We start from the raw sequence: 17,417 nt of genomic DNA, 5'->3' as shown, positions 1-17,417 counted from the left end.
CGAGACATTATGACCATTTCATTTCATTTTTCACGATTAGATATCATATAATTAAGAAGAATTAAAAAAAGATTTTTTACGACATCTATATCGTAAACATTCCCACGTGCGTCTGCTGAATTTGTTAGCAGACGAAACTTGAGAAACTGGGACGGAGAGCTTCAACCATAAAAGACAATATTTATTGGCGTAATATTCTATACAAAAACTAACTACATGTTCCCTTAATTGTTACACAATCTGTTAACCTCTGTTTTTAACACTGATATATCTTTCAAAGTTTTCAGTCTTAAGGTTCATCCATAGATGTAATACCCATAGATGAAGCTCAACCCTGACTTCAAAGGTTATATGTGCGTTGTAATGGCTTTCACACTTATCTGATAATGACATGAACCAGTTGGTCATTGAGATGCAGATTACAATCATGACACAGTGGCGGATCCAAGGGGGGGGGGTTCCGGTGGTGCGCACCCCCCCTTTATTTTTGCCGATCAATGCATTTGTATCGGGACATATGTTTTGCACCCCCCCCCCCCCTTTTGCCCTGGGTTAGCACCCCCCCCCCCCCTCTCGAAAATTCCTGCATCCGCCCCTGTGACAATAGAAAACTGACAATTAAAAGTTACTTAGCAATTAAACATGCTAAAAATCAGAAAGAAACAAAATCAAAATATATATTTTATATTGACTTGATTATAAAAAATAATATTTGTTTAGATAAAACAATATAACAAATAATTCTCGAAAAGAAACTAATAAATATGAATATTTTTCTTTTTTAGGCAGAACTTCTGTTTTGATCCTGTTTAAATCTTATATCAATTTAACTCTATCTTATAATTAACAATGTTTACTATTATTTATAAACAAGTTTATTGAAAATATAATTGTTAGAAAACATTAAACAAGTTGAAAATATGTATGCTCCAAAAATTAGTTTCCATGCATTGTATGTTTTGTTATTTCATTAAACTTAAAACTCTTTACAGTAATTATAAATACATATTTCATAAACCACTTGAATGATATTATTATGATTTTTGTAATTAGCCATAAAATATATAAAATTCATCTATGATATATATTAACTAACTTATTCTTAAAAATATAAAAATGATTTTAAAAAGACAATTTCTCTTTTAAAACCAGAAAAACTGATGAAAAAAGGAAAATAATGTACTTTCTTATTATTTTTTTCCCAAATTCGACGCAGTTCGACACCTTAATGAAGCATATCAAAGAAAAGGTGTATTTCAGAAGCACAGAAAGGTGCTATTCCCATTTTCAGGAACTAACAGGAACACAGTTTTTATGAAATATGAAGACACAAGCCTAAAAAATACATTTTTGAATTTAGTTCAATATTTCCCTCGTAAAATGGGCAATTTTTGATCGATTTCATCCATTTTTTTACCATTCTGTTTGTCTGTCCAGTGCGCTAAAAATAGACATATATTAACAACAGAAGGGACATAACTCGAGAAGACATTTAAGAAAATCTATTATGCTGTACTGGTCAATGAGATCAACAGATAAGAGATATGGCTGGAGTTACTTGATTGGGTACAACACACATAAAACATCAAAGACAGTCAATTTGGTCATGGCTCTTTGTATCTAACAATAGAGAACAGTGGTGAACTTTTGGCGAGCTTTATCTATGGGTATTACATCTATGGTTCATCATAAGGAATTGAAAAATATGGCCGTGTTTACACCTCCAAAATTACTATGAGTACAGACAAACTGGTACATCCAGGAAAGTTTTAAGGCATGGCAGGAACTAGATATATAAAAGTTATATGAAGTCTACGTTTCAGAAAATTAAAAACTTACCTGGATTTTGATGTTCATTTTTTTCCAGTCTGCAGAAGATAGCAAAATAAACAAACACCCGAGTTTCATTTGATACGGTCCACTCAGTTACACAGTTTAAACCTGTTAAATCAGCTATTGTTTACAGGTGTCTATTGTCCATCTATTGTCCATTTAAATCAATACTACTCACAACATTCATTATATGAGGGGAGCTTCTCAATCGTTTTCACTACTTAGTTAATTTTTGCACCTTCTGCAGGAACGAAAAAAAATGGATAGCAAAATCTAGAAAAGTTTATAATTTTCTGAAACATAAAATGCATTTAAAATTTATATATCTAGTTCCTGCCATCCCTTAAAACTGTTGCAGGTGTATAGGTTAGTCTGTACTCAGAGTAAAATTTGGGGTGTAAATAAGGCCATTTTAGCCAAAAGGTTATGATGAACCTTAAAAGCAAAGTCAAAGGACCCATGACCATGTTTTATTTCTTACAGCATTAGGAATTACTTTTACTTTCAAATTTGCAAAAGTGTCACCTCCTCCAACACATCTAAATACTTAGAGAATCTAAATGTTGCTTAAATTTGGATATTGTATGTTTAAAATATTGACTTTATTGTCTTTATATAGTCAATGTCATGTTTGTCTTGGTAATAATCCAACATGCAATATTTGGATTTTACACCATTGCCATTAAAATGATTTGATTTGATTTGTATGAATAATGACCAGGGGCGGATCCAGTCATTTTAAAAAGGGGGGGGGTTCCAACTTTAGGTCCCCATTCAAATGCATTGATCGGCAAAAAAAAAGGGGGGGTTCCAACCCCCGGAACCCCCCCTCTGGATCCGCGCCTGATGACTTTGGATGAATGCAGTCATTCTATAGTAATTTTGGGAAAGGCAGTGACATACTAGTCAAAATAATAGCCTTGCCAGACGTCATAATTATTTGGACTAGTGACATACATGTCAGACATACCTTTTTTCCTGCTTCTTTCATATAAAAAACATTTTTGTTTATAAGTTTATTCTATTATCATGATTATTTAAGATTTTATTTTAGATAAAATATACAGAAGTTGGAACTTTGAACTTTCATATTCATTTTCATGTATTTCCCGAACAAAATTCTGAATTTACAATGTATATATTATTACATTTAATACAGTGAGCAAGAGAGTAAAAGTTGATTTCTTAATGACTTCATTTATAGTGGGTGATTCAGCGTAACTCATTTTAATCCCTTTTAGGATTTTGTGACCAAAGCAAATTTCTCATTTGGGTGCATGCCCTCTGACTTTTTTTTGCGACCAAATCAGAAAATCATTCCAGACTCTGTTTTTCCATTAGGGATTTAACTCTTTCATTAAAAAAGAACTTGAAATTGAGTACCGGGTAGTTACACATGTAGAAGAAATTTATAGTCTCCTGGTATCATAATCAAGCATCTGTTGTGAGTGAACAGTTATTCTCAAATCAATGTTTACATCACAATTCAATCATTGCGATCCATATTTATTAAAAAAATTTGTAAGGGTTCCGCAGAACCCAGTGTGGCGCCTACTTTTGCTGTTAATCACAGGCTGAACAAAAATGAGGAAAAAATTAATAATAATATTCCTCTTGATACTATATATCTTTTGATTGAAAGAAGCTTTTGTCCAAGTTTGGTAAAAATCTAGGATAGTTTATGAATCTTTTAAATGTTTTAAAAATTTTAACTGCAGACTGTATATAATGTTACGTGGAAGTAAAACAGTCAATTTATAAGTTAAATCACGAAAAAATGATTGTTTTTTTTTAAATTTATTTCTGGATACTAGCTAATGATCATAAACAACCTTCTGTCCAAGTTTAGTAGAAATCCAGGATAGTTTAAGAAAGTAATTAAAAATTTTAAAACTTTAACCACAGAGTGAATGTAATGTTTCCTGCAGAAAAACTAAGTCCATTTATAAGTAAAATACGGAAAAAGTGGATTTTTTTTTTACAAAATCGACTTCTGGATACTATCTAATGATCATAAACAAGCTTTCTGTCCAAGTTTCGTAGAATTCCAGGGTAGTTTAAAAAGTTATTGATATTTCAAAAAATTTAACCACAGAGTGAATACTTGTGGACGCCGACGGAATGTAGGATCACTATGTGTCGCTTTTTCAACAAAAGTCAAAAGCTCAACAAAAATCAGTTCATCTGTTTGGCAAAAAAAAAAACATACTTAAAAAAGTAATACTTTTCATTTCGGCCTTGTTTTATAGCTCAGTCGGTGTGAAATGGGATTTGCTCATTGTTTTGAATAGTCTTATGGTAACCTTTAGCTGTTGAGCTTTCTGTCGTTTGTTTTGTCTCAAAGGCAATCATACCACATCTTCTTATATAATTTAGATATTTTAAGCGTAAATGTTAAATTGTAGGATAAAAACAATATTCTTACATTGTAGGTAAATATAAAATTTGTTGATCAACTTTATAGGTAATTGAAGGCTGAATATTTTGTCTTTCCACTGCCTTAAAAAAATGAAAAATCCCCCTATATTAAAACCGTCAGAACATGATTGAAGCATTGATATTCTAATTTTTTCAAATTTGTGTTTACTCGACCAGCCCTTTATACTTCACAAATTTTAAGCTATGGGGGTTAAGTACCTGTAACTGCTATTCTCATCTTTTTCATCCAAAAAACGTGGGTGGGCGGGAATTTGCCCCAAAGTTGGTCCTCATGTGCAAAAGCGTCAATTTTGACGTTTTTCTGTTCTTTTTCTCAACCTGGAAATCAGAAAGATGCTAATAGATGCATCCAACTTTAGTTTACATGTAGAGAAGACCCCAGTGAACATGTTTATCACAACAGTTGTTAGGCCAGAGTGAAACTGATCTGGGTTCATCAGTCTAAAGGATGTCATTTGTACCAAAAATGAAAAAAAATCCGATTTTGAACTTAACTGGACTTGCAACCGGAAGTAGTCATTTCCTTGGCGTATTTTGATAATAAACACGTTCAGTCGTTATATGCCTTTGTGTTAACAGTATTTGTCAAGGTTTCAGTCCTCATAACTCTGTGTTTCAGACCTCGAAGGTAAGCCCACCCATCCTAAAAACCCAATTTTGTCCAATTTCAATTTTTGAAGTACGTATTTGAGCTCAAAATGAATATTTAAAGTGAGAAACATGACAATCAATAGTGTCAGATTGAGGAATCATGCAGACACTAAGAATTAAATGGCATTACGATGACCTCCAAATGTATGGAGCGACATGGATGCCAAATAACTGTGGTCTGGGTACGACCGTAATATTACGGCCCCGGCACGACAAGGGTTAATAACTCTTACAAAAGCTTGTTCTTCTGTATCTACTAGGTCAATTCGAACTAAACTTGGCCACAATCAACATTGTTTTAACTAGTTGAATAAGAATTTTGAGTTTCTGATAATCCAGTCTACCTAACTAAATAACCGAAACTCAAGTTTAGTCTATTATTTTGAAAACACCTATAGTCAGACAAATTAAAAAAATATGTGTGTCTCCTACCTACCCTATATTTTAAGCTTTATAGAAATAACCTACCTTAAAGTTTTTTTGGTCATTTTTCAATAAGCACTGTTAAAGTCAGAATTTTTCTCCCATAGACTCGATGTATAAAAAAAAATGTAAAATAGAAAATCCAGCTTTGTAAAAACAATGGGTTTCATTTAGATGAATAATTATATGCCCCTGCAGCTGTATTTTGTATGCCAAAGCAATTTGTGAGGAATTAGTGGCACCAGAACATATCAGTTTTTTGGGCCAAGGGAAGGTTTGTAAGAATGTAAAATTAGCTCCATCTGTAACTATCACATATAATACCTGGTAAATGATTTGGTCCTTTTATATACAATCAATTGATGTATCATCAATTATCCTCAAAAAAAGGAATAGATATGAAAATACTAAAAAAGACTCGAGGATATACAGCTGAAATAAAAGTCTACACTTATCTAAGTTTGGCAATGCATTTTTTTTGGTTTAGATTTCCAATTGCTCTATGTTAATTCATTTGTCAGATGTTATTGTAAAATTATAAATAATTTTCGAACTTTTCTTCATGTATATAAAGATAAAATGACCAGTAAATTATAGGTGTTTTTTTAACACGAAATTTTACAACTCAAAATGCTGAAAATTATTTTTCCCTACCATAATTTGTGCCTACAGTTTATTTAATACCTAGCTCTGACCCGGATTAAAAAAAAAAGGAGTGATCTCCCCTTAAGGTAAAATCTATATCATAATTCAATTAACAAAATAATCATAATAATAAAAAGATGGAACTGAAAAATACTAGAGCTTTTTTCCAATCAAGCTGATGCCTAGCTTCGGAACCGTAACTTTATGGTCCTTTTTATATTTTTTAGCTCACCGGGGCCCAAAAAGGGCCCTATGTGAGCTTATGCCATCACTTGGTGTCCGCCGTCGTCGTAAACTATTTCAAAAATCTTATCCTCTGAAACTACTTAGGGTATCTAGTTCATAAATTGTATCCGAAGTATTGATCCATTGACAAACATGGCTGCCATGGCTAAAAATAGAACATAGGGGACAAATGCAGTTTTTGACTTATATCTCAAAAACTAAAGCTATTATAGCAAATCTGACATGGGGTAAAATTGGTCAATTGGTCAAGATCCATCAGCCCTGAGATTCTAGACAATTCGAACAACCCATTGTTGGGTTGCTGCCACTAAATTAAAGCTTTTAGAGCAAATCTGACTTGGGGTAAAAAAATTTCAATTGGTGAAGATTTATCAGTCTTTAAATTTTCAGATGAATCGAACAATCCATTGTTGGGTTGCTGCAACTAAATTGGTAGTTTTAAGGAAATTTTGAAGTTTTTTGTTATTATCTTGAATATTATTATAGATAGATATAAACTGTAAACAGCAATTATGTTCATCAAAGTAAGATCTACAAAAAAGTTACAGTCATAATAAACGAGTGACCGGTGAAAAATAATGTTATATCAATTCTTGAACCAATGCATATAAACATCATAAACTTAGTCTTCTGTGCACGATTTTATCATTTTTTTGGCATAAATTTCATATAATCGTCAATTTTTTTTTCAAATGGTCAGTGTTGTAAAAATATGGAAGGTAATTAAAGTTCATGTTTTGAAGCTGACGTTTAACGATTGTCACCTGTTTGCCAACAATCAACAAAAAGCATGGATATTGAGCATGTGTTTAACATGTACAATCAGATAATAGTTTATTTTAAGGACATCCATGCGTATTGCCATCAACGGATTTTTACGAGATGGGTCACACTGAGGTCACTTTGCATGCAGAAAATATGTCAGGGAATTGCTTCCTGGAAGAAAGCAATGAAAATGAAGTAAACTTCTTCTAAATATGAACAAATAAAGGATTTTCTTCAGAAAAAAGTATATGTACATAAGTTTTATAACGAAAACTATCCATTGAGTTATAAAAAAACATATGCATTCTTTTTTTTTATTTGAGGTTTCTTATGACTTTAAAGGGGCACTAGCTACGATATATATAAAAAAATAAAGTATGATTTTTTTTTAGATCAATCATTAATCAAATTGAAATAATGAAATAATAATTTGCTTTTAGCAATCAATTTCCTTTAATTTTGTTGAAATAAGCGATTAAACATAATTTTTGACTGATTCACTTGCAAGTGAAAACGTCATCATCATTCTAACCGGTATTCATGTGAACTTCAAGTTAACCCCTAGCTAGAGATTGGCAACGCATGCATTGTACGTGTACTGGTTATTTAAAGAAAAAGAATGTCAACAATGAAAGTGAAACTACGGTAAATCATTTGATTACTAAATCGATGCACATAAAATCATTCTTATATGGTTAAAAACAATGAGAAACATCTATTTTTAATCTATAAAATAAAATCAAACAGACCTATAAAAATGCAATTGCACGTGTTGGTTTAATCTATTCGTATCTTTATTTTTGTTTACATCGCTTATATGGTCATCTGAGGTCAAATCGATAGTTAATTAGATGGCGTTTGGACTAAAATACACACGAAACGAACCTATATATTATCTACCCCATGCTCTGTTAACTGTTTATTTTAGACTTTTGATAGTTTGGATAAATGTTTTACATTGTTATAAACCAAATATGAGAATTTGAGTCAAATCGGTTACAATGAATTTGACAGCTAGTGCCCCTTTAATATGACCAAAATTGTCAATTGACCCCTAAGGGAGTTATTGACCTTTGAAGACAATTTTACACAATTTGTTCATCAAGTTTGCTAACATTTAAAAATCTTCTCCTCTGAAACTATAGTGCCTTATACTTCTCAACTTTAAAAGAATGTTCCTTTTGTAGTTTATGAATTGTATCTGAATTTTTGATTCATCGACAAACATGGCTGCCATGGCTAAAAATAGAACATATATAGGGGTCAAATGCAGTTTTTGGCTTATATCTCTGAAACTAAAGCATTTAGAGCAAATCTGTCATGGGGTTAAAATGTTCAAAAGATCATCTATTATTTCAGTAATTTTTAGACAAACCAAACAACCCATTGTTGGGTTGCTGCCACTAAATAAGTAAATTGGTTATTTTAAGGAAATTTGCTGTTTTTGGTAATTATCTTGAATATAATGGAAGATAAAGATAAACTGTAAACAGCAAAAATGTTCAGCAAAGTAAGATTTACAAAAAAGTTTTTAATGACCAAAATTGTCAATTGACCAAGGAGTTATTGCCCTTTAAAGAAATTTTACACAAGTTGTTTATGTTTTTTAACTTTAATAATCTTCTCAAATGAATCTAGTATAAATTTTGTATTTTATTTCCTTGTACGTCAAGAAACATAGACACTATGACTAAAATGGAACATATAGTTAAACTGCATTTTTCTGCTTTTGAAGAAAATATGACAGATACAATGAACATTTAAATGGCATTTTTAAGCCACTCATTAATATATATTGAAAAGCAAAAATAATCATTGATGAATGATTTAAGCAAACAAATAAGAGGTGAGCGATTCAGACTCTTGAGAGCCTCTTGTTTGATTTTGCGGTCCGCAAAAAGTAAAAAATAACATAATGACCTAAGAGCTATATGGTTCCGCAGCTAGCTGAAGCCCTGCCTATCAATTGATTACATATGTCAATCTAATAGACCACTTTAGAGTTCATCCGTCACCGGCAAAAACTCGTCAACTATGCACACCTTTATGACGTCATTTACCAGATAGAGGGGGTTGCCTGTATCCCTGCACTATTTACGTTCATCAAGCGTCTTAGTGATCGTCTTTGTGCAGGATAAACTAGAAATAATGGTTGCTCTGTAGGTACTTACTGACAATTCCCTAATGACAGCAGTGTTGATTGTCAATTTTGAGAATTCAATTTGCCGAATAATTCGTATAATATAGAATTATAGTTTTCCAACCACTCGCTCAACATTGGAAGGGAAGTGACGACGCCCCAAAACGCACAAATGACGGTGATAAAAGCACGTATAATTGACGAGTTTTTTCCGGTGACGGATGAACTCGAAAGTGGTCTATTACAATGCTTGATCAATCATTTAGGCCAAAAAAAAAAATAGGTGTGTTTCCGGTCGCCCGACCGACCCTAATTTTTTGGCGCCGACCCTAACTTTTTTTTCCCGGAAAAAAAAAAAAAAAAAAAATCCGGATTTTTTTCGTTTTTTTCCGGAAACGGTTTTTGTTTAGTCTAGCCTTTGAATGGCATCTTTTAAACGTTTGATTTCAAATAAAATTTTAATACAGTAAGCATTTGTGTGATACAGATTGAAGTCAAACAACGGCATGGCTTCTGCTATGGCCATCAGTCAAAGTGTGTTATCAATAACAATCGATGAGTGTCCACACAGGATGTTTATAATTTGTTCAGAATTTTACAGGAATAAAATTGACAGTATAACAAGTTTACAATGTTTTGGCATTTACTTCTGACAGTCTTTTCTAATACAAGAGGGAAGCCAAACGTTCAATTTAGGATTAAATTTAATTTTAATATCTGATATTTGCTCAACCATAGCCCCAAAACTCAATTTGTAATTGATTTTCTTTTAAACAGCTAGTATATAATCAAAATTTCAAAGATTTTCACCCATCCCTCTATTATGTTATTAATATTTGGTATTTGTAGAAAAGGCTTTAAGCTGGCATCAGTTCTGTGAACTAAATTGTCTGAAAGAAACTGATTATAAAACAGGTCTTTGCTGAGACAGACATTGATGGGCTTTCTGTGTAAGGCTATAGCCTGACCCGTACAGATGGCATATCAGTTCTGAAAAGTTTGAAAATTTTATAAGCTGGAAGTCCTGGCCAAGTCTTCTGCAACTTTTGAACATGGACTATTCATATCTTGTATACACAAAAAACAACCGAAGCAGGCCAGTAAAAAAAAAAAAAAAAAAAAAAAAAAAAAAAATACCTACCTACCGACCCTAATTTTTTGGGGCATGCAACAGGAAACACACCTATTTTTTTTTTTGGCCTTATACAAAAATCATTGAAGCAAGCCAACCAATCCTCTAAACTGCAAACATTATGAAAATAGCTCTAAATCTTTTTATTCTTCAGATAACAAGACATTCTTAAGCTATGATGTTTAGCTCTGAATCTGAACTAGATGCTTTGAACAAGTCAGATGATATAACCTTGTATCATGACAATTTTACTGATGAAAAATCTTTACAAAACAATGGAACTCAAGATTCAACAAAGATTGAAAATAAATCAGGCATGTCTTCACAACAAAGTTCAGATTTACAATGTCAGACGCAAGATAAGGAAAACGCAAAACAAGTTAAGGAACAGTTATTCAAATTAATGGCACCAGAAGAAATAAGTGACAACTTCAATGGAAATCAATTTGAGGAAGCAACAGAAAAAACAGAGTTCTTTCCAAATGAAATATCAAAAGAATCAAAACCTCCAGTAGTTTTATTTACAGAAATACAGAAAAAGGAAAATGAGAATTCCTTTGGTAAGTCCACCACTGAACCAAGAAAAGATTTAACTGAACATGATTATTCAATACACACAACAAAAAATAATGATGAATTAATAAAACAAGTAGAGTCATTACATAAAACATTATTATTACCAAATTTAGATGAACAGCAGATTAAACCAGAAAGGAGTCAAATTGTTGATGGTTTACAAGTGCATTTTGCCTCTCCATTATTTGTCTATCATGAATACAGTATAAGTGAATGTTCCAGTAGAACTGAGACCATGGATTCTGATAGTAGTATGGAGATCCTTGAATCAGAAATTAGATCAGATGAATCATATGTAGAAAAAAAGACAAGGGGCATAAGTAAGGGTCCACTAGAAATAATAGAAGAATCTATGGAAAGTAAGGGTCCTCTAGAAGTATTAGAAGAATCTATGGAAAATAAGGGTCCTCTAGAAGAATCTACAGAAAGTTACGGTCCTCTAGAAGTATTAGAAGATTATATGGAAATGAATTGTCCTTTAGAAGTATTAGATGAATCTTTGGAAAGAAAGGTTCCTTTAGAAGTATTAGAAAAATCTATGGAAAGTAAAGGCCCTCTAGAAGTATTAGAAGAATCTATAGAAATTGAAGGTCGGCTAGAAGTATTAGAAGAATCTATGGAAAGTAAAGGTCCTCTAGAAGTATTAGAAAAATCAATGGAAAGTAAAGGTCCTCTAGAAGTATTAGAAGAATCTATGGAAAGTAAAGGTCCCCTAGAAGTAATAGAAAAATCTATAGAAAGAAAGGGTCCTCTAGAAGTAATAGGTAAATCTATGGAACTAAGTACAAATAAATTTGAGAAAATAAGTGACACTTCTTCTAAAGTTTTTGAAGATGATTTAGATCCTGTTATGCGTGACTCATCTATATCAATATCTACACATACTGTAATACCTTCAATATATAACAATAAATTGTCAGAAGAAAGTGTACAAGTTGTTCCATCATCTTCATTTGAAAACAAGATGGTAAATGACTCAGAATGCCCCATTCCCTCTGATGATTCTTCCCAGGAAGACAAGATTATTTCAGAAGTAAGAAATACTTTAGAAAATTTAATTGTTCAGTGCTGTGACATAAATGATGTATGTTTAAAAAATAATTTTGAAGTCAAATGTACACCCGAACCAAACTGTGACCTTTCCACACTTAGAGTATCATTTGAAGAAAAGGGGATCTCACAATTTTCACTAAACAAAAAAGTATTGGAGACATTTTCCGACTTAAATGGGCACGAGGTTAGACAAGTTGTAACTAAAGATTTAACCAAGTTTGATATTGATGAGTTAGATGAAGCAATACTTTTAAATTCCAACCAACAGCAATCATCAGATAATATTAATTTTGAAAACTCTGTATCAGAAGAACTATCATCTACTGAAAACAGTAAGTTAGAGATGATAGAATTTGAATCTTCTATCAATTTAGAAACTGAAAATAATATGTCTCAAATGGGGGATTCAGCAAACATTTCAAACACACCTAACTACAGTGATAAAGCCAAGTTGCTGAAGGAAGAAAATGAAGAAAAAGTTAGTCAGATTTGGTCTCCAAAATGTCTTGAATCCAAGGGTGAAATTGAAGAATCAGAAATTGCAATGAGTTCCTGTGATAATCAAGTAACATCCATAAGTTTACATTCACAGCAATCTGTGGAGGAGCAACCTAATTCACAACTTCAAATATTTGATAGTGAAATTGAAAGTTCTGAATCAGAAACAGAAATGAATGCATCTTGCATTCAAGTGGAAGAGATAAAACCATTAATTGGATTAAATGCCATGTCAAACAGCAATGAAAATGATGAGATCTCAGAAAGTGAAGCTAGTGTGGATCAGTGCATTATCAATTTTGAAAATACAAGAAAAGGAGATGGACATTTAAATAATAATAAGAGTGAAAAACAAGATCTGTGTGCAGAAGCACAGAAAGATGGAGACAATTGTTATAGCATTAGTACAGAAGAAGTAGAGCAATTTACAAATGTTACAATGGTATTTTCTAATGAGAATGAGGGTTTGAAGACTGATCATGAACATACATTTAATGGAAAGGATGACCATATCGATGAAAAACAAAACATTTCTAAAGAATTTCCAGCTGATTTTACAGACCTACCAAAATCAGATTTAACTGATAATGACAGACAGGATGACACAACAAGCATTCAGATTTCTAAAAATGTTTTGAAAAATTATAACTTGGATAAAGACCAAGAAAGTAATGTACCTATTACAGAAAGTAATATTGACTTCAATGGATTCTCTAATTCTAAGAACCAACAGCAGGAACTTAATCCATGTTATGAAAGCTCTGAATCAATAGTAATTAACAAACAATTAGATCTGCACTTAAATGCAGTCAGTGAGGATGCCAAATTGCAAGTGCAAGAAAGCACTAGTATCAATCAGAATGATGAGGAGAGGATTATTAAAGTAAATGAAAATCATTTATCTTCAAATTATCTTCAAACTAACCAGACTAAAGGAAGATTATACAGAAAGAGATCTGTAAACAAGACAGACATTGAAGATGGAGAACCATCAGCAAAAGTGTCTACATATCATTCCATATCTGAAGGGCTTGATCAGTATAAATATACTGATGTTGGATTAGTGTACAAAGAGGGAATACAGCATGGGGACAGTAAATTATCTGAACCTGTTGATATCAAAATGACTGAGGAATTACATTACAATGATAAACAAAAGGACTATTGTGCTAAAGAACAAATGGATCAAACAGTGCCTTATGAAATTGACTGTGGTGTAAAGCTGGCAACAGAAACACTTTATTCTCAACAGATGGGTATGATTAATCTGATCTTTATAATATTTTACTTCGTAGAAAATTTATAATGCTGCACCAGCTTGATTTTTTTAAGTTTCTTCTTCATTATAAGACTTATTGCTAGGTTTTGTGCATGTTAACAGCCGATTCCATTGAGTGTGTAGACAAAGGTAATATCTGGTGAGCTTGCTTGCTAGCTGAACATTGAAGTCATTATTAGGTAAGGTCTACTACCCTCTTAAGAGGTAGCCTGGTCCTACAGACAGATATATTGGTTATCTGTCAGACTAGTCTACTCTTAAAAGAGTGCAGTTTACCTAACCTAATAATGACTTCGCGGTTCAGCTAACAAGCAAGCTAACCAAAGATACTACCTTGTCTACGCACTCAATGGATTGGGCTGTATAACAAATTCAGCTTTCACATAAATCATTAACCACAAGCCAGGAATGTAATTATGTTTTTTTTGTGTCAGTGAAATCTTAACTGTTTTAAAGAATTGCATCATTGTTAAGAATTTAAAGTACTTTGAGAAACGAAAATTATTTCACGAAAGAGTTTTCTGTTGGTTAAGTAAAATAGCTATGATTATTATATGTATTAGTATACTCCGGCTCCTGATAATTAAAATGTTTAATTTTAGATAAAAAGGAAGACTATGATATGTGTCCACTGGACATGAAAGGAGATGGCAAACATATTTTACCAGAGGAGATGTCAGAGGATTACATTTGCAGAGAAACAAATGGTAAGATTAAGCTGTAAAAGTTTTCTGAACAATTGGTCTCTTGTCTTGCATGTTTGTTACAGTCTTGCCTGACAAATTTTTTCTGTTAGTGATTTCAGCATAAACAATAGTAGTTAGATTTTTAAGTACCAGTCTTTGTAAGAATCAGGCAATTTAGGTAAAAATCAAAACATGATCAGAAAAAACCCACCGAGCTAATCATGCTATTTAATACTTACCATCATCCTGAGTTAAAAACTATTTGTCTTTCGTTTGTGTGTGTCTGGTAATATCAAATAACTTGGTTAGAATGATAGCAAATTACAGAGTTATCTCCCCTTATTCGTTAATTCTTAGTGCATTTCAACCAAATTGTATCTTCTATTACCAGAACAGAAAAAGGAAATGAATGTTATTTTTGTGCATAACTACATATTATGAACTGAAATCATTGTCAAATTGGGTGGGTTTTTTTGGTCATGTTTTCACCACTGCCTGATTCTTAGGCAGACTGGCACTTAATATGTAGCTTGAAAATTAAAAGTTGTTACTGATGATAAAATGGATTTAGGATATTGACAATATTTCACTTCTGCCCTGCAGAAGGGTCCTTAATTGATTAGGAAATGGATTTTTCTGTTCATTCCTTGAGAACCATTGCTCCAATCAAATTTTCAAAGATTATTTGCCAATGAAACAACTCTTCACAAGAGCCTAAAGGACAAAGAAATTAACAACTATAGGTCACCATACTACCTTCAAAAATGAGCAAAGCCCATTACTCAAGCTATAAAAGACCCCCAAATGACAATTTCAAACAATTCGAACAAGAAAACTAACAACCTAATGTATGTAAAAAAAACACCAAAAAAAACAAATATGTAACTTAGAGATTGTCTGTCAGAAAGGGTTCGCCTTACCTTTACCTCATTTAATGAATCAGTGATAAAGTTAGATGATTATTTGTTTCTCGGATACTATAATATTTAGTGTATGATATGATTGTAAGTTTTCATGTCAGTCTGGAAGGTTTTATCTGACCATAACCTCATTCTTATGCTTCATTGATCAATGTTGAATTTTCATGGTTTTGTCTCTTTCTTGGATACTATACATGCTATAAGCAATGGTTGACTTAAAGTTGGTGTATTGAATAATTATACAGTGCATATGTCTTTCTGGCATGGCTTATTTAACTGATTTCATTGTTGTGGAGCATTGATAATGTTAAGGAAAATTAAGATAAGCGCTTCTGAATTTGAAATTTTTTTTTTTTTTTTAAAGTTTTTGTGATACTTGTAAAATAACCTTTATCCTTTACACTTTCAAAATAAAATTAATCATAGTTACTGAAGCAGACCAGATATTTCAGCATGCTGACAAATGTTTTACTTTTTTCAGACTTGGTTGGCAACTCAATGGCTTTTAAATGGAAGTATGTACCTTCTATAGATCTCACAGACTCAGTTGTACCTAATTGTGAAGAAGAAAAAGAAGGTATGTGAATATTTCATCCAGGGTTACCATATTTTTTTAAATGTTTTTTTCAATTTCTATGCAGATAATAATGCTGCTGTAGGGCCAATCTGTATTAGACTGAATCATAAGTCTGGTTTAAGACACATAGAACTGTAAGTTCTCAATCACTTATCAGTACATATTAGTTTGAACTTTGAAGACTAATTCTAGGAAAAGCCCCATAGACATGCCAGTCTGCACAGAAAACTTTTTCATCTACTAGTACGGAAACTAAATATCAAAATTTGTCCCTATATGACTATATAAAATTTTGAAAGTTTTCACCAGTCCAAATCAATATTTGCTAGTCTAGGGCATCGGACTAGTGGCTAACTGTGCAGACTTCATGGGCTTTCAATTGGAAAGCAAATTTCAATGTTAACTTTTTTTCTGCGTAATTAGGTTTGATAAGAACTACTTGCAATATTTCAGTGATATTTTCCATTATTCTAATATTTACTATCAATAGATTGTACCCCCAAGAAAACATTGTAAACTGTGGCAAAGACAAGGTTGATAATGCCTTTTCGAGTGGTAACAATCTGCTGTACCACCCTCTCAACTATGTATTATTTGCTTTATTTTACTGAATGTTCTGTAATTATAATTACTTATAAAACCTACAACTTCTTGTACAAAACAACCACCCAATAAAGCGCACAATTGATCAAGCGTCTTCATGAAGAGTGATAGAATTTGCCATGACATAGAGGAAATTGTCTCCCTCATATTAATCAATCAGAATCCAGCTTTTTCACATGTAGTATGGTAATGACAAATATATACTTATTATATGCAGGCCAATCAGGCTCCTGGTTTGACATTTGTATTATTGAAATATTTACATTTTACCGCTTCTTCAATGTTAATATTCAATTGTATATGAATGATATTTCATTTTCTTTTTTAGCTAACTCATTATTGCCAGCACCTATGAAGACATGTAAAAAGCCATACAGACTGGGCTTATCAAAACGACAGAAACTTAGCAGTTTACATCCTAAACTCAAAAGAGTCTAAAAAATGTTCCTTAGAGTTAAAATTTATATCACGATTTAATCTTTTATAATTAATTTAACTATACTGTGGCTATAGGTTAGTCATTTGTTTGTTTTTTACTTTATTAATTATTTCGAAAGATAAAAACACTTTTGTATTATAATGTACAAGATAAATTAGCAAATTTTGTATTCAATATTTACCTTTATTGTTATTTTAAATAGATTTTAACGTTTTTGATTAATTTATAATCATTTTCTTGGATATCATATATGCTTTTAAAAGGATCAGAAAAAAATTAATATACTGGACATTAATGATATTTACTGTAACTCATGATTATTATTTCTATTCCAAGTTCAATACATATTTGTTTGCTCTGGACAAGGCACTTGCAATTCTGTTCAGACATAATGTTCAAGGGTAGTTCATGAAAATTTCAGCTTCATTGCTACTATAAGTAATTTACTTCATTAAAAAAGAAGACTCATTCTGTCTGACAGTGGACACCTGACCTAACCTTTATTTTTATGG

At 32.0% G+C, this 17,417-nt stretch overlaps 1 protein-coding gene across 1 annotated transcript; it reads left to right on the top strand.

The window, feature by feature from the left end:
- The first annotated feature begins 68 nt into the window (after nucleotides 1-68).
- Nucleotides 69-17,023, top strand: LOC139516961 (putative leucine-rich repeat-containing protein DDB_G0290503). The gene is made up of 5 exons (XM_071307450.1): nucleotides 69-189; nucleotides 10,429-13,657; nucleotides 14,283-14,387; nucleotides 15,768-15,863; nucleotides 16,795-17,023. Exons 2-5 carry the CDS (start codon nucleotides 10,450-10,452, stop codon nucleotides 16,902-16,904), a joined length of 3,519 nt encoding a protein of 1,172 aa, XP_071163551.1. The 5' UTR covers nucleotides 69-189; nucleotides 10,429-10,449; the 3' UTR covers nucleotides 16,905-17,023.
- The last annotated feature ends 394 nt before the right edge of the window (nucleotides 17,024-17,417 follow it).

Source organism: Mytilus edulis, chromosome 1 (assembly GCF_963676685.1).
Source record: "Mytilus edulis chromosome 1, xbMytEdul2.2, whole genome shotgun sequence".
In the NCBI taxonomy this organism is placed as follows: Eukaryota; Metazoa; Mollusca; class Bivalvia; order Mytilida; family Mytilidae; genus Mytilus; species Mytilus edulis.
The sequence above is the reverse complement of the archived record's forward strand: the minus strand, read 5'-3'. Positions and strand labels throughout refer to the sequence as shown.